Genomic DNA, 19,423 nt, shown 5'->3' with positions numbered 1-19,423 from the left:
TTAAGCTTCTCAGGTGGAATTCTTTCCCATTCTTGCTTGATGTACAGCTTAAGTTGTTCAACAGTCCGGAGGTCTCCGTTGTGGTATTTTAGGCTTCATAATGTGCCACACATTTTCTATGGGAGACAGGTCTGGACTACAGGCAGGCCAGTCTAGTACCCGCACTCTTTTACTATGATTCCACGTTGATGTAACACGTGGCTTGGCATTGTCTTGCTGAAATAAGCAGGGGCGTCCATGGTAACGTTGCTTGGATGGCAACATATGTTGCTCCAAAACCTGTACGTACCTTTCAGCATTAATGGCGCCTTCACAGATGTGCAAGTTACCCATGTTTTTGACACTAATACACCCCCATACCATCACAGATGCTGGCTTTTCAACTTTGCGCCTATAACAATCCGGATGGTTCTTTTCCTCTTTGGTCCGGAGGACACGACGTCCACAGTTTCCAAAAACAATTTGAAATGTGGACTCGTCAGACCACAGAACACTTTTCCACTTTGTATCAGTCCATTTTAGATGAGCTCAGGCCCAGCGAAGCCGGCGGCGTTTCTGGGTGTTGTTGATAAACGGTTTTTGCCTTGCATAGGAGAGTTTTAACTTGCACTTACAGATGTAGCGACCAACTGTAGTTACTGACAGTGAGTTTCTGAAGTGTTCCTGAGCCCATGTGGTGATATCCTTTACACACTGATGTCGCTTGTTGATGCAGTACAGCCTGAGGGATCGAAGGTCACGGGCTTAGCTGCTTACGTGCAGTGATTTCTCCAGATTCTCTAAACCCTTTGATGATATTACGGACCGTAGATGGTGAAATCCCTAAATTCCTTGCAATAGCTGGTTGAGAAAGTTTTTTTTTAAACTGTTCAACAATTTGCTCACGCATTTGTTGACAAAGTGGTGACCCTCGCCCCATCTTTGTTTGTGAATGACTGAGCATTTCATGGAAACTACTTTTATACCTAATCATGGCACCCACCTGTTCCCAATTTGCCTGTTCACCTGTGGGATGTTCCAAATAAGTGTTTGATGAGCATTCCTCAATTTTATCAGTATTTAATGCCACCTTTCCCAACTTCTTTGTCACGTGTTGCTGGCAACAAATTCTAAAGTTAATGATTATTTGCACAAAAAAAAAAATGAACATCAAATATGTTGTCTTTGTAGCATATTCAACTGAATATGGGTTGAAAATGATTTGCAAATCATTGTATTCCGTTTATAATTACATCTAACACAATTTCCCAACTCATATGGAAACGGGGGTTGTATATGGTGACATGGCCTAAAAAATATCGAGATATTAATAAAAGGCCATGTCGCCCAGCCCTTATGACAGATGCAATTAATGCAGTGCAATTAGTCAATTCGTATGACATAATTAGTAGAGGCAAACATCCATTCAGAAGCCTGCTGTGTCTTATAATGAGCTGCATGAGGCCCCCATGAAGTAAATAGTAAATAAATAGAAAGTAAGTGTTTTTGGTCAATATTAGCGGACTACTTGGAAGGAGGGGTCCAGGGGGGGGGGGTCTATAATTGGACACGTGTTTTTCCTTCTTTTTGTCATCTGGAGATCAACCGATTCTTTTGTAATTGCTTTTTTTTTTCTTTTTCTTTTTTCTCCCCAGCAAGGAGCGATGAGAGTAAAGAGTTCTTAAGAGGCTCCTTTCAGACTTGAGAATGGAGGCAGAAAACATGGAGGCCCCGCAAGTATTTAACGCGAGGCACACCCGCACCGCCGCAACAGAACCATGGAGGACGTGCTGTTTGACCTGGACCAGGACGTCGCCGCGGACTTCGCCTTTTGGGGTCCGACGGACCAGAACGCGCAGTTCCAGACCCAGCTGGACACCTTCCTGCTGGACTGCACGGCGGCCGGCGAGCAGCTGTCGCCCTGGTCCTCCCTGGGCTGCCAGTCGGTGTTCCCGGAGGCCCAGCTCACCTTCACCGACCTGGACGTGCAGTCCCCGGCCGCCGCCGCCGCCGCCGCCGAGTCGGACGACTTCTCCGGGGACGACAGTGCGCCGCTGGCGGCCAAGCGCCACCACGGCCGGGCAGCGCACCGGCTGCAGGTGTTGCACCAGCCCTACAAGGTGCAGCGCCACGCCGCCAACATCCGGGAGAGGAAGCGGATGCTGAGCATCAATTCCGCCTTCGAGGAGCTCCGCTGCCACGTCCCGACGTTCCCTTACGAGAAGCGCCTGTCCAAGATCGACACCCTCAGGCTGGCCATCGCCTACATCGCCCTCCTCCGGGAGATCCTCATGTCGGGCTCCGACCCCAAGTCGTACGTGGATGAATGCATGAAGAACGGATACAAGAACCAAACCAACGCCATTTGGAACACCAGCGGTGAGCCCAGCGAAAACATTTTTTTACCAGCACAAACGTGGCCATTAATTTACAGAGCAGGTCCGGGCCTAGAGTTTTTGTGGCCCTAAACCAGGGGTCGGCAACCCAAAATGTTGAAAGAGCCATATTGGACCAAAAATACAAAAACAAATCTGTCTGGAGCCGCAAACAATGAAAAGCCATTTTACATATACAGATAGTGTGTCATGAGATATAAATTGAATTAAGAGGACTTAAAGGAAACTAAATGACCTCAAATACACCTACAAATGAGGCATAATGATGCAATATGTACATATAGCCATTGGCGTTGTTAGGCCTATTTTAGGGGGGCTCAAGCCCCCCTAAAATGTTCTTAAGCCCCCCTAAATAATTTGGTGTTATATATATATATATATATATATATATATATATATATATATATATATATACATATATATATATATATATATATATATATATATGCAGGGGCGCCGCTAGGGATTTTGGGCCCCATGAAAAGAATCTTTACAGGGCCCCCAACACAGTGTCATTATTTTTTCTGTATTATAATTTCATCATCATTAGGGGCCTCTCTGGGCCCCCCTCCATCATGGGCCCCTAGAATCCGTCTCCTTTACCCCTCCTTTTCGGCGCCCCTGTATATATGTCCATCCATCCATCCATCCATCTTCTTCCGCTTATCCGAGGTCGGGTCGCGGGGGCAGCAGCCTAAGCAGGGAAGCCCAGACTTGCCTCTCCCCAGCCACTTCGTCCAGCTCTTCCTGTGGGACCCCGAGGCGTTCCCAGGCCAGCCGGGAGACATAGTCTTCCCAACGTGTCCTGGGTCTTCCCCGCTGCCTCCTACCGGTCGGACGCGCCCTAAACACCTCCCGAAGGGAGGCGTTCGGGTGGCATCCTGACCAGATGCCCGAACCACCTCATCTGGCTCATTATATATATATATATATATATATATATATATATATATATATATATATATATATATATATATATATATATATATATATATATGGACGGCGTGGCGCAGAGTGGCCGTGCCCAACCCGAGGGTCCCTGGTTCAATCCCCACCTAGTACCAACCTCGTCATGTCCGTTGTGTCCTGAGCAAGACACTTCACGCTGGTTAGCGCCTTGCATGGCAGCTCCCTCCATCAGTGTGTGAATGTGTGTGTGAATGGGTAAATGTGGAAGTAGTGTCAAAGCGCTTTGAGTACCTTGAAGGTAGAAAAGCGCTATACAAGTACAACCCATTTAGTATTTATTTATATATATATAACTTTTTTTTTTTTTTTTTACAAATACATGCCGACATATTCATTATAAAGTGGCCCGAATATGAGTTTAAATAAATTAATCATATAACCTGTCATTATTCACTCAGTTTCCCCTCACTTCATAGCGTAAATCACCAAAAATTATTCCTGGGTGCGGCACCGCTGCTGCCCACTGCTCCCCTCACCTCCCAGGGGGTGAACAAGGGGATGGGTCAAATGCAGAGGACACATTTCACCACACCTAGTGTGTGTGTGTGTGTGACAATCATTGGTACTTTAAGGGAGAGAGCCCCTTTAGTGTGTCGGTATCCAATCCATTCCACTTGTTCATATAGAAAATGCCCACATCACTCAAAATCCAGTCCGCATTTTCTCTGCGACCTTGCCTGCGGTCCTTGGATTGTTCATATAGAAAATGCCCACATCACTCTTGTAGAATCTATATCAAGTAATATACATTAGTCTAATGTTAAAACAATGAAAAAAACATTAAATATATTTGTTTTATTGTATTGTTACATTAATAGCTGTTGTATTGTTATAGAAGGGCTTGTTAAACATTTCATAGGATTTTCAGAGGGAGGAAAAACCAAGATATTTAATATAAAATGTCAAATTAATAAATACATTAAAGAAAAAGAAAAAAAATGGTTAAAAGCCATTGTCCCGGGGAGCATTTCATTTCGTCCCGTGCATTTTTAAAATAATACTAATAACAATGAATCATTTCTAAGTCTTTGTTAGCCGTTTGTGAAGTTTTGTGCTCGTGCGCTACGTTCGCTCGCGTCCTGTGCATCTCCTGGGGGCTAAGCCCCCCTGTCCTTAAAAGCTAGTGACGCCCCTGCATATAGCTAGCCTAAATAGAATGTTAGCATCGATTAGCTTGCAGTGACCAAACATGTCTGATTAGCACTCCACACAAGTCAATAACATCAGCAAAACTCACCTTTGTGCATTCATGCACAACATTAAAAGTTTGGTGGACAAAATGAGACAGAAAACAAAGTGGCATAAAACACATCCTAGCAAGTCTGAGAAAGTTATACATGAAAACAAACTACGGTCAGTTCAAGGACCGCCAAAATTAGTAGGACAAAACGCCGTTTGCTAAATACTCGAATCACTGAAGCATGTTTAATATAAACAGTGTGATTTATAACAATTAGGGAGGTTTGTGTCATGTTTGTCCTCCCACAGAAACCATATTAAAACAAAAAATATATTTTTTTCCCCTCATCTTTTTCCATTTTTCATACATTTTTGAAAAAGCTCCAGAGAGCCACTAGGGCGGCGCTAAAGAGCCGCATGCCGACCCCCGCCCTAAACAAAGTTTGTGGCCCCACTTTGGTCTTTTAACGCAACCATGTGAGTATTAAGTTGTGTTTAGTAGGGAGGTGCTGTCAAATTATTATTTTCTTTAAAAGCAGATTAATCACACTTTCTTGAATTTGGATTAACAATGATTAATCGCAGGTTAATACTTGCCTGCATAATTAAAATTAAATTATATTTTTTTAAATTTTGCCTATCATTCACAATCCTTTTGAGAGACAAGAGAGTACAGGCCAAAAGTTTAGACCAGTGGTTTTTAACATTGTAGGAGGTACCGAACCCCACCAGTTTCATATGCTTATTCACCGAACCCTTCTTTAGTGAAAAATAAAATGTTTTTTTTCTTAATTTAATCTTAATTTATAAATATTAATCATGAAATTATGTTGTTATATTAAATACATACTAATAAAGATATATTTTACAAACAGAAAGTTACAGGAATGTACACATGATCCCATGTTTACATCTCATTGTGCAACATGTGAATGTTTAAGTGGGAACTAAATGTGATATCTGAAAGGGGTACAAATTATTTCCAAAGCAGGACCCCCACCCAGACATACAATACTAGTACACAGCTCCTGAAAAAACAATATGTTTTGTTATTGTCATTGTAAGTGGGCCAAAACACTTATATTAGAAAATAATCTCATGGAAATGACTGTTGTCATTTGATTATAATAATAAAACATTTAACTTGTTATTTAGTCAGGTTTGGGACAGGTGTGCTGCAGGCGTTGCCACAGTGCATGTGCATGTGCACGTCTGACGTCGCTCACATGTGCTCCACTGAATGCTCAAGGATTTTTTGCGTTTGCTCACGCATATGGAAAATTAGAGGGGACATTGTTTGGGGGTATCCATAATACGCCTATAGGGAAAAGTTGTTATTTACACGATGAGTCGGGTGTGTCTTGACCTCCGCGGTGGAGGCTCCGCCGAACCCCTGAGGCCAACTTACCGAACCCCTAGGGTTCGATCGAACCCAGGTTAACAACCACTGGTTTAGACACACACAAAATATTTGTATCAACAAACCTTTTTTGGAGAAATTTAACAATACATATAAGGTGTAGATATAGCAATATAAGACAATGTAACAATATCAACAAGGTGATAATAATTACAATACAATTACTTTAATAATAATAACGTTTTATTACATAAAATTGAGCAAAACAGTGCAAAATAGGTAAGCTATATATGAGCAAAATCATGCAAAACAAGGAGGGAAAAAAAAAAAAGTATAATGTTTTTTTTTTAATATATATATATATATATATATATATATATATATATATATATATATATATATATATATATATATATATATATATATATATAATATGGTACAGGCCAAAGATTTGGACCCTCCTTCTCATTCAGTGCGTTTACTTTATTTTCATGACTATTTACATTGTAGATTGTCACTGAAGGCATCAAAACTATGAATGAACACATGTGGAGTTATGTACTTAACAAAAAAAAGATGATATAACTGAAAACATGTTTTATATTCTAGTTTCTTCAAAATAGCCACCCTCTGATTACTTTTTCGCACATTCTTGGCATTCTCTCGATGAGCTACAAGAGGGAGTCACCTGAAATGGTTTTCATTTATTGCATGTTAACTCGTAAATAAAAGTCCGCTAACAATGGAGGGAATAGGAGCCATGATGTCATGTTGCTCATAAAACCCACTAAAAAACATCCAAAAAGCATCAACAACACCCCATTTCCATTTTGTCACCTGAATATTAACCAAGTATCAGCAATATTGTTCTTACAAACGCTAATGTTAAGGACCTACTTTTAGGTCAGGGAGCTAACTAGCTCATGCTGCTATATTGACATCATCAGCCGATGAGCTGCTGCATCGCCTCTGAGCTGGTGAAAGTCAGTTCTAAATTAAAAATATTGCCTGTCAGCTGTATAGTAGAAAGTTGAGGCCATAGACCGAGATGTTGGTCGACCTTGACATTCAATTTATACCCCGGTGATGGCAATAAAGACACAAAAAGACAATCGTTTGCAACCACCTTTTATTGAAAATTATGATTATTGTTATTATTGTTCATCTAAATGGGAAGACATAAACATCCATCAGTCAGCATCCAAGTGAGAGCAGACAGTTTACAGTAAGTGATTATTTTATTATGTTTGTTGTCTCTCATAAAATCTGCCATGAGTAGTAGTGTTGTTGTTGAAGGAAAAGCAAAGGTGATGCGTTTTATTTTCATGACTATTTACATTGTAGATTGTCACTGAAGGCATCAAAACTATGAATGAACACATGTGGAGTTATGTACTTAACAAAAAAAAAGGTGAAATAACTGAAAACATGTTTTATATTCTAGTTTCTTCAAAATAGCCACCCTTTGCTATGATTACTTTTTCGCACACTCTTGGCATTCTCTCGATGAGCTACAAGAGGTAGTCACCTGAAATGTTTTTCACTTCACAGGTAGCTCTTTGAGAGAATGCCAAGAGTGTGCAAAGCAGTAATCAGAGCAAACGGTGGCTTTTTAAAAAAAAATAGAATATAAAACATGTTTTCAGTTATTTCACCTTTTTTTTGTTAAGTACATAACTCCACATGTGTTCATTCATAGTTTTGATGCCTTCAGTGACACTCTACAACGTAAATAGTCATGAAAATAAAGAAAACGCATTGAATGAGAAGGTGTGTCCAAACTTTTGGCCTGTATTGTATGTCTTTCTTATTAATTGCATGTTAACTCGTAAATAAAAGTCAGCTAACAATGGAGCTAATAAGACGTCATTGTGCCCATAAAACCCACTAAAAAGCATCAACAACACCCCATTTCCATTTTGTCACCTGAATATTAACCAAGTATTAGCAATATTGTTCTTACAAACGGCTTAAGGACCAACATTGATCACAGAGAGTTAACTAGCTCATGCTGCTATATTGAAATGGAATATATTTAGAATATAACATAGAATAGAATAAAATATACAAACGTTTGTAATATATATAGAAATGGATGGCCTACAAAGCGCCCTAAAAAACATCCAAACACCTCCATCATTGTTTTATATAAATGCTGTAAGTATATATGTAATGTAGTAACAAGCAGATACTGTAGTATTAATATAATTTGCTCATTTTAAGCATATGTTCACTACTTCCTTCAATAACAACACTACTAATCATGACAGACTTCATGACACAACACACATAATAAAACAATCACTTACTGTACAATGTCTGCTCTCACTGGGATGCCGACTGATGGGATGTTTATATCTTCCCGTTTTGATGAAGAATTAATCATAATCTACACAAAGGGTTAAAAAAAACAAGCCGGGGCCGCAAATGAGCGCCTTTCTAGCCTTTCTCCGGGTATAAGTTGAATATCAAAGTTGACAAAATTCTCGGTTTATGGCCACAACCTTCTACTATCCAGGTAAGAAGCATGACTAATAATCTAGAATTAACTTTCACCAATTTAGACACGATCATGATGCAGAAGCTCAATATGTCAATATAGCAACACAAGATAGTTAGCTCTCTGTAAAACTAGTTTGCCTGCGTAAACACCTATCATAACAATGTTGCTAAAACTTGGTTAATATTCAGGTCAGGAAATGTAAATGGGGAATTGTTTGCGTTTTCTGGATGCATTTTTAGAGTGATTTAGCGGCAAAATGGATTACTCCCACAAGCCCCATTGCGAGCCACAAAGAACGAGACGATTATTACAAATTAGAATGCATAAATAAAGAAAAACATGTGTTCTTCTCCGTCATAAGGATTGTGAATAATATGCACAATTAAAAAACAAATGTGCAGTTCCTCTGCATTTGACCCAACCCCTTGTTCCACCCCCTGGGAGGTGAGGGGAGCAGTGAGCAGCAGCGGTGGCCGCGCTCGGGAATCATTTTGATGATTTAAACCCCAATTCCAACCCTTGATGCTGAGTGCCAAGCAGGGAGGCAATGGGTCCCATTTTTATAGAACTCACGACCTACCAATTTCAGGGCGGACACTCTAACCACAAGGCCACTGAGCAGATTTTTTTTTTATTTATTTGTATTATAATGTAATGTAGCCTCCAGAAGTAGTCACAAAAAGTCTGACACTCTTTTTAACTTTTATTGCAAATCTTATGCTAACAATTAGCTCAATTCCAACACATATTCACTCCCAGAGTCACAACACTTCCTCACTCTCTGCCAACATGGTGTGTTCATGACTATGGGAACAATGAACATTAATAATAAACTAACCTAACATTAACACCAGCTGGTGGTTATAGTATGAATAGCGATATATAGCCTTTTTATTTGCGCACTATTGACTAGTGATGCACCGAAAGAGAAAAAGGCTCACAGCAGAGCGAAGCAAGCGTGACGTCGGTGAGTGTTTTTGGAAAGTAGGGCTCGCTGTTCGTCGAGTCCAAGAGGGACAGAAGAGTCTCGAAACACGAGTGCAGTCTACAAAAAACACCGGAAAAAGATGCTAGATTTGATGCTAGTCGTTTTTAGTAAAGAAAAAGGCACAAAAAAATTGGAGAAGTCTCTAGAACTCATTTTAGATCAGGGGCCACATGGAGAAAAATGTACTCCCAAGTGGGCCGGACTTGTAAAATCACGGCACAAAATAAAGACAACTTCAGATTGTTTTCTTTGTTTAAAAATAGAACAAGCACATTTTTAAATTGTACAAATCATAATGTTGTTTGTTATGTTTTTTTTACAATTACCTGTTGCGGTTAATAGTATGTATACTTTATTTGTCGTTATTTATATTTTCTGAATAAATTATGTGATAATGTTCATCAGTCAACTCATTGGTGTTAATTTTCAATCTATGAAGATACACAAATTATATCAAAATCAAATTACAGGATGTTATTCATGTAGTTTGATAGTTTTCCTCGACTGATGTACTAACATCATGTGGTTTATTTTGTACATATTGAATTGAGTTGAAGTATTTATTTCAACAATGTAGCATCATCTACAAAGATACAAATAATTGCCATTGCGACACATTTAGAACAGTTGTTTCTTTCATTAAAAAAATTCTGGTTAATTTTTACACTTACCAAACTCATCCCGCGGGCTGGATAAAACCTGTTCGCTGGTCTGATACGGCCCTCGGTCCTTACGTTTGACACCCCTGCTCTAGAAACTTAAAATATTCTCAACAAAATACAGTAACGAGCAACAATTGAAAAATCGAGCAAAACGATATAAAAAAAAACAACAACTATATATTACCAATTACTAATAACACATATTTGTTTTAAAAGTACATATACATTTATTTTAGCCTTTTTGGGAAATGATATGAGTGCTAGCAATTTATGCAAATTATATGATGATGTCCTGATGACTAAGCCCCCGTAGTCACGCCCCAACCGCCAAAGGTACCCCGGCAATCAAGGGAAAACCCTGCATATAATAGCAATTTTAACCTACGGGCTTTTGAATGGATGTGGCCGCGATGCTGCGGAACCAAACTAAAACTATTACAAAGGACATGTTGACTCACTGCCGAATAAAAGTATAGCAGAGACAAAGTATAATTGTATCCATGAGGTCTTTAGGGCCATCAAAGTAGAACAAACAAACTCCTGCAGAGCACGGTGACCATGTGGATGATCAACTACTGAGTGTTCATGCCAGGCCTCTAATAAGAGATCCAATCCAAAACAGTGTTTATCGGGCCAATGAAGGCACATATTTTACGTGACAAACATTTCATGAGCACCAAAAATCTGGGCCCCTATACACAAGACTCCTGAAGGGCCCCTCATCCCCTCCTAAACCTAACATCGCTGACCCATACACACACACTTGGTATTTGTTTACATGCACTAAATACAAATTATTGCATGGATTTGACTTTTTAAAGATGGGATTAACATATCTAGAACATATCTAGATAACCTCCTAAATAATTTGGTTTTGTTTAAAACATATTTTTTCAATGTATTAATGTATTTATTTTTCAAAAAGTGCAAACAAATTTAATATGAAGTAGCCAGAATATTAATTGAAATATTATTCACTTAAATATGATTAGAAATCTGTCAAGTTTTCCTTTACTTCTGAGTGTAAAGTATAGATTATCTGATACACCTATAGAGGATTATTATCAGTGGGTAATGCAAATCATAATAAAATATAATAATTCTAAATGGATTATTATTAGTCCATAGTTAAGTCTCCCCCTGTGTTTAGAATCTAGTGATGCCTCTATATCCAACTTTATTGGGGGTTTTTGAATGCGCCACAGTTATCTGCATGAAGATTCAAAAGTACATAACGTTGTGCCATGCTTCCACAGATAAATGTATTATATTTTTATTTTCTATTATGTTATTAGGGCTGGGAATATTTGGGAAACACGATTTGGATTGATTCTTGGGGATAACGATTCTCGATTCAAAATCAATACTTTTTTTTGATAACATAGTTAACCATAGTAGTTAACTTCTATGGTTAACTACTGATAAATGTATATATTACTTAAAAGAAAACTGGTTTTGTTTAAAAAAAATTATACCCCGACATTAAATAAAGTGACTGTACAGGACTGATTAATAAAATTAAAAAAAAAAAAAAAAAAAAAAAAAAAAAATATATATATATATATATATATATATATATATATATATATATATATATATATATATATATATATATATATATATATATATGTATTTGTTAGTTCAGGAAAAAACACAGAGGTTATTTCATCCCTACAAGCCTGTTTTGCAGGCTTGTAGGGAGCAGAGTAGGGAAAAACTTGCGAAACAGGCTTGTAGGGATGAAATATCCTCCATGTTTTTCCGAATTTTGCCAAAGCTAATGTTTACAAACTGTGCGTAGAGCCCAGCGGTCAATGGGGGTCCCGGTTTTGCGTGAAGAAGCGCATACAAAAATGTCAATTAATAAAAGACAGGGCGTTTCATATACCATTTTTTACCACAAACGTAGTCCTGGCCCCTTCCTGCTCCATCACTGATAAGAATACAATGGCAGCTTTCTCATCGAATGCTCAGCTCCGTGATTGTGATTGTTATATGCAAGGCAGAATGCACTGTGTTCAAATCCCAGTTGGAGTTGAGATAGGAAGGTTTATAAATATATGTTTTAGCCATTGTTATTTTGCACAAAAAATATATATATTATCAAGCAATTTCTTTCCCATTTATTGGTTTTAGTACAAAACATATTTCAAATTGTGTTTGGAAGTTTTATTAAAAGATTAAAACATATTTAAGGTATAACAATTTAGACATTTAAAAGTGTAAAAATATTTTGTAATGCAGGGGGAAGGGGGGCTCCAACTAAAATTCTGCGCGGGGCCCCAATTTAGTTAGGAGTGGCCCTGGATCTACTGTGTGCCACTGCAAACTAAAGCCACAATATATCAGCAAATATTGATGCAGAACCTTATAAGAATATCAACAGTCGGTTTTTTTTGTATGTCAATTAATTCTGCAAATGGTCTTAATGTTGTGCCACCAGGGAAAAATGTTTTATTTTATTAATAATAATTTTATTAAACATGAATGTATTTTATTAGAATTTCTAAAAAAAATAACAGAAAAAAGACTGCTTTGATATTTGATCTTCAGCAAAAACATCTAATAATTCCAAAGTAATTGATAAGGTATTTTAAACACACATCTCAGCAGTGTTGTCAAATGAAAGGCCATTTATTTCAAAATAAATTGGAAAAAAATGGCAAAAGAAAATGATCATCCATTTCAGTGTTTCTCAAACTGTGGTACACCAAAAAAAATCACTTGATTAAATATTCAAACACAGTGTTACTGTTCAAACTGTGTGTAACGTCACAGTGGCCCAAATATTAAATGTACTTGTTAAATAAAACTTCTGCCTTGTTTTAATGAATACTTAGGCCTACTACACTACTGTGTTTTCATGTTGGTCTTTATGGTGGTACTCGGGGAGCCGAGTGTCTTCTGTGGTGGTTCTTAGTGAAAGAAGTTCCATCTAAAAGCTTCACTTTGCAGAAAAAACATTCCGACCAACATAACCCCACATGGGCAAACACTTAGCCAGCAACTCGAGGGTTCCAAGTTCGATTCCAATCATTGCTCCCAGTGGCGCCTACTAGGGTTGTACGGTATACCGGTATTAGTATAGTACCGCGATACTAATGAATCATTTTCGGTACTATACCGCCTCTGAAACGTACCTCGCGCCCGCGTCAAAGTCACATCGTGTCATTGCTGGTTTACGAGCAGAGGAGCATGTTCGGCAGCGCACAATCCCAGAGTACTTACAAGCAGACACAGTGTGTAGACAGAAAAGGAAGAATGGACGCATTTTGGCTTAAAAACTAACGATAAAGGTGAAGTTATAACACTGAAACACCCTCAGGAAGAGGTGCTTTAAGACATGGCTACCTAGCTTGCGGCTAACGTCCATCCGCCGTCGGCAGTGTTTTAGCTACTTCTAAATCACTAATCCTGGTCTCCATGGCGACAAATAAAGTACGTTTCTTACAAGTATCATCCCTGCAGAGACGAGGAATAGCTAAACATGCTTCACTACACACTGTAGCTCACCGGCATCAAAATGTAAACAAACACCATTGGTGGATCTACACCTAACATCCTCTGTAATGATATCAAGTACAGGCACATATCGAGTCCATACTACTATTATTACGTTGATATATTTTGGCATTACAACAACTTATTTCGTTTTTTTTAAATGTATGTATATAAACTCGGGAAATATGTCCCCGGACACATGAGGACCTTGAATATGACCAATGTATGATCCTGTAACGACTTGGTATCGGATTGATACCCAAATTTGTGGTATCATCCAAAACTAATCTAAAGTATCAAACAACAGAAGAATAAGTGATTATTACATTTTAACAGAAGTGTAGGTAGAACATGTTAAAAGAGAAAGTAAGCAGATATTAACAGTAAATGAACAAGTAGATTAATAATTAATTTTCTACCACTTGTCCTTAATAATGTTGACAAAATAATAGAATGATAAATGACACAATATGTTACTGCATATGTCAGCAGACTAATCAGGAGCCTTTTTTTGTTTACCTACTACTAAAAGACAAGTTGTCTAGTATGTTCATTATTTTATTTAAGGACTTAACTGCAATAATAAATATATGTTTAATGTACCCTAAGATTTTTTTTGTTAAAATAAAGCCAATAATGCCATTTTTTGTGGTCCCCTTTTTTTTAGAAAAGTGCCAAAAAGTATCTAAATAATTTTATTACCGGTACCGGTACCAAACTATTGGTATCGTTACAACACTAGCGCCTACACAGGTGTATGAATGTGCAGGACTCCCTTGAGAAAGAGATTCCTAATCTCAATGAGACCTTTCCTGGGTAGTAAATAAAGGTAAAAAAAACCAACAACTGAACAGAACCCAGGCTTGAGCTTAAGACACAACGTAGAGGAACAGAGCATAGCTCGAGGGTTGTCAGAAAAGAAATCGGTCTAAGCCTGTGCCCCTGGAGAGGGGGTCCAGACTAAAGGCCAGGGGAAAAAACAACTCATAGCCATAGCACACATCCCTCTTACATGTATTATACACAGCATTATTCACATGTGAATGATATAAATACAGTCTATTATACAGCATTATTCACATGTGAATGATATAAATACAGTCTATTATACAGCATTATTCACATGTGAATAAAAAGAAAAATCAATAAATTAGCCGCATCGTTTTATAAGCCGCAGGGTGCAAAGCGTAGGGAAAAAGTGGGACTTGCTTTTACTGTACGTACGATGAGCAACAACAGTTACAAAGCCCAATTTTAGCCTGCTTGATGCAGAGAATGTACAAACCCCGTTTCCATATGAGATGGGAAATTGTGTTAGATGTAAATATAAACGGAATACAATGATTTGCATTTGAAATCATTTTCAACCCATATTCAGTTGAATATGCTACAAAGACAACATATTTGATGTTCAAACTGATAAACATTTTTTTTTGTTGCAAATAATCATTAACTTTAGAATTTGATGCCAGCAACACGTGACAAAGAAGTTGGGAAAGGTGGCAATAAATACTGATAAAGTTGAGGAATGCTCATCAAACACTTATTTGGAACATCCCACATGTGTGCAGGCTAATTGGGAACAGGTGGGTGCCATGATTGGGTATAAAAACAGCTTCCCAAAAAATGCTCAGTCTTTCACAAGAAAGGATGGGGCGAGGTACACCCCTTTGTCCACAACTGCGTGAGCAAATAGTCAAATAGTTTAAGAACAACGTTTCTCAAAGTGCAATTGCAAGAAATGTAGGGATTTCAACATCTACGGTCCATAATATCATCAAAAGGTTCAGAGAATCTGGAGAAATCACTCCACGTAAGCGGCATGGCCGGAAACAAACATTGAATGACCGTGAACTTCGATCCCTCAGACGGCACTGTATCAAAAACCAACATCAATCTCTAAAGGATATCACCACATGGGCTCAGGAACACTTCAGAAAACCACTGTCACTAAATACAGTTCATCGCTACATCTGTAAGTGCAAGTTAAAGCTCTACTATGCAAAGCGAAAGCCATTTATCAACAACATCCAGAAACGCCGCCGGCTTCTCTGGACCCGAGATCATCTAAGATGGACTCATGCAAACTGGAAAAGTGTTCTGTGGTCTGATGAGTCCACATTTCAAATTGTTTTTGGAAATATTCAACATCGTGTCATCCGGACCAAAGGGGAAGCGAACCATCCAGACTGTTATCGACGCAAAGTTCAAAAGCCAGCATCTGTGATGGTATGGGGGTGCATTAGTGCCCAATGCATGGGTAACTTACACATCTGTGAAGGCACCATTAATGCTGAAAGGTACGTACAGGTTTTGGAACAACATATGCTGCCATCTAAGCGCCGTCTTTTTCATGGACGCCCCTGCTTATTTCAGCAAGACAATGCCAAGCCACATTCAGCACGTGTTACAACAGCGTGGCTTCATAAAAAAAGAGTGCGGGTACTTTCCTGGCTCGCCTGCAGTCCAGACCTGTCTCCCATCGAAAATGTGTGGCGCATTATGAAGCGTAAAATACGACAGCGGAGACCCCGGACTGTTGAACGACTGAAGCTCTACATAAAACAAGAATGAGAAAGAATTCCACTTCCAAAGCTTCAACAATTAGTTTCCTCAATTCCCAATCGTTTATTGAGTGTTGTTAAAAGAAAAGGTGATGTAACACAGTGGTGAACATGCCCTTTCCCAACTACTTTGGCACGTGTTTCAGCCATGAAATTCTAAGTTAATTATTATTTGCAAAAAAAAACAACATCAAATATCTTGTCTTTGTAGTGCATTCAATTGAATATGGGTTGAAAAGGATTTGCAAATCATTGTATTCCGTTTATATTTACATCTAACACAATTTCCCAACTCATATGGAAACGGGGTTTGTACATTTTGTCGCCATTTCAAGCAGCTCACAGTCCATTTGCTGCACACTTCCACTCCCAGGTGTGTTTCCTTAGTGGACCCGAGCTCTCGTGTGCCTTTCTGGCTCCACCTACTCAACCAAAGCTGTGGGAATCTGGTCTGAAGTCTCTTCATGGGGACTATTCAGGATCAAGTGGCCATTCTAAGGCCCATACACAACTTGTTAAATAGTCATTAAAATGTATCAAAACTCATGCGTTTGTCCCGCTTTTGTTGTCCCTCTCTGCCCCCAGATCTGACAGCCCGTCTCTCGTGGATAAAGTGGGATTAGTTCAGGAGCTCGGGGCACCCCCAATGAGGAGATCCCTCTCCATGTCAAAGGCAGGCGGGCCGCCGGCATGATCGACATCTGCAGACTTCTCACTGGGTCGCGCACCTCGGGCTCTCTCAACCCCCCAGCCCCCCGAGCACTCCTTTCGCCGCCCGTGTCTTTGAATATTCTAATTTATTGTTGACAGGTCATTGGCAGCTGTTGCCAGTGGGGCTGGGGAGGAGGAAAGGGCGTCGGTATTGTGTGCCCAAATGGATGGCACTTGTCACGCCGCGGGGAGGGGGCACTGGCACGAGACTCAATGACTTCCAGGGCTCCTGCATCCAGCGTTCAAGTGTTTTGATTCACGAGTCTTCATGTCAATGTGTGAGAAAGAGCCTTGATCATGTAAATGAGACGATGTGTTTTAGAATGTCAGGTGCGCTTTGCAAAGGCACCGACGTGCCTGCTTGTGTACAGTTTATTTATGTATTTATTTATTTATGTATTTATCGAGCTCTGATCTTCTATTTATTTTTTTGGCCAAAAAAAAAAAAAAAAGTGCACATGTTGTAATTTATTGTTCTGTTAGTGACAAAATTGTGATGATTTTTGCATATTTGTAAATGCTGATACACTGACTGACCCGATCTTATTATGACTGCTTGCACAATTTCATGAGATCCACTCCATTACTGTAATAAAAAACATTCTGCCTTAAACAAGTGATGGATTGACAGTCATAAAGGGAAATATGTCACAGACGGCACAATTTAAACCTCTAAACACTGTTAACGAAGGCAGAATTTATAGTCCTACGCTTTGTACCCTGCGGCTTATAAAACGGTGCGGCTAATTTATTGATTTTTTCTCTGCTAACAGCCATAACTGTCATGACGGGGGCGGGGGGGTCGCAGCTTACTGCGAGGTTTGTTCTCCCGGGAAGCAATCAGACTATTGAAGGCGTGAAGGTAGGAACATATTTAATTATTCAACTAACACTCAACGAAGTACAAAAAAACAGAAAACAACCCGAAGGCAAGCGTGCCTATCGCACGCGGAAGCTACGGCATAAAACTTAGGACATGAAACATGAAACTATAGACATGAAAACAACTAACCAAACTATGGCATGGAGCAACTAGCATAACGATGGAATCAGACATGGAACGAGCAGCATGAACTAAGCAATGGCGCCAGGACGACTGACTGGCAAAGACAGGCTTAAATAAGAGTCTTCTTGATTAGAGCAAGTGCGTGTCCCGAACACTAGAGGCAGGTGAAACTAATAAGTCGCCATGGTAACTAAACAAACAAGGGAGCGCAAACAGGAACCAAAAGAGTCCAAAACTAACAAAAAATAACAAAAACATAATCCAGACCACAGATCATGACAATAACGTTTTGTCTTCAACAAATAGTTTGGTGACACTTTAGTATGGGGAACATATTAATTATTAATTAGTTGCTTATTAAAGTAACAAAGACTTAATTTAGAGTTATTTGGACACTAGGGGAACATATAAGGGTTAGGGTTAGGGTTATTAATAAGCAATAATTCTGAGGTTATTGAGGGAAGACTCTTAGTTAATGGCTTACTGGTTATATAATAAGGCCATGCAGAATAATGCATTAATAAGTACTTAATAATGACTAATTAAAAGCCAATATGTTACTAATTTGCATGTTAATAAGAAACTAATTAACGGTGAATATGTGTTCCCCATACTAAAGTGTTACCAATAGTTTTTTTAACAGACACTGAGAAGGTGTGCTATTAGTTGAGCTATGGTGCCATTTTTTGGACGAGTTCGCTCACTGTTGCGAGTTGAAAATGCACTTCCTGTTTTAATGCCTTGGAGTAAAGCCGTCTATAGCGGGTCTGCTCGAAAAAATTGTTCATTCGTCACCCCAAGCAACGTTTGTACGTTTTACAATATAACTACAACAATTCATACTTTCTAAATTATCAAATGTGTAATCGTAATATAATAAAGCTAGCGTCCTTAGCGTTACCAAATATGATAACACGTTTACAAGTGTCTGTGTTAGTATTATAAACTTACAATTACATTATTTTTGCCTGTAGTCCAGACCTGTCTCCCGTTGAAAATGTGTGGCGCATTATGAAGCCTAAAATACGACAACGGAGACTCTGGACTGTTGAACAACTTAAGGGGGAACATTATCACAATTTCAGAACGGTTAAAACCATTAAAAATCAGTTCCCAGTGGCTTATTATATTTTTCAAAGTTTTTTTTAAAATTTTACCCATCACGCAATATCCCTAAAAAAAGCTTCAAAGTGCCTGATTTTAACCATCGTTATAAACACCCATCCATTTTCCTGTGACGTCACATAGTGAATATAAACAAACATGGCGGAAAGAACAGCAAGATATAGCGACATTAGCTCGGATTCAGACTCGGATTTCAGCGGCTTAAGCGATTCAACAGATTACGAATGTATTGAAACGGATGGTTGTAGTGTGGAGGCAGGTAGCGAAAACGAAATTGAAGAAGAAACTGAAGCTATTGAGCCATATCGGTTTGAACCGTATGCAAGCGAAACCGACGAAAACGACACGACAGCCAGCGACACGGGAGAAAGCGAGGACAAATTCGGCGATCGCCTTCTAACCAACGATTGGTATGTGTTTGTTTGGCATTAAAGGAAACTAACAACTATGAAGTAGGTTTACAGCATATGAAATACATTT

At 38.9% G+C, this 19,423-nt stretch overlaps 1 protein-coding gene across 1 annotated transcript; it reads left to right on the top strand.

Moving 5' to 3' along the window:
* The first annotated feature begins 1,392 nt into the window (after window positions 1-1,392).
* On the top strand, window positions 1,393-17,502 carry LOC133574374 (uncharacterized). The gene is made up of 3 exons (XM_061926542.1): window positions 1,393-1,475; window positions 1,635-2,358; window positions 16,687-17,502. The coding sequence occupies exons 2-3, from the start codon at window positions 1,758-1,760 to the stop codon at window positions 16,722-16,724; spliced, it is 639 nt and encodes a 212-aa protein (XP_061782526.1). The 5' UTR covers window positions 1,393-1,475; window positions 1,635-1,757; the 3' UTR covers window positions 16,725-17,502.
* The last annotated feature ends 1,921 nt before the right edge of the window (window positions 17,503-19,423 follow it).

This window comes from Nerophis lumbriciformis, linkage group LG31, assembly GCF_033978685.3.
Source record: "Nerophis lumbriciformis linkage group LG31, RoL_Nlum_v2.1, whole genome shotgun sequence".
NCBI classification, from domain to species: domain Eukaryota; kingdom Metazoa; phylum Chordata; class Actinopteri; order Syngnathiformes; family Syngnathidae; genus Nerophis; species Nerophis lumbriciformis.
The sequence above is the reverse complement of the archived record's forward strand: the minus strand, read 5'-3'. Positions and strand labels throughout refer to the sequence as shown.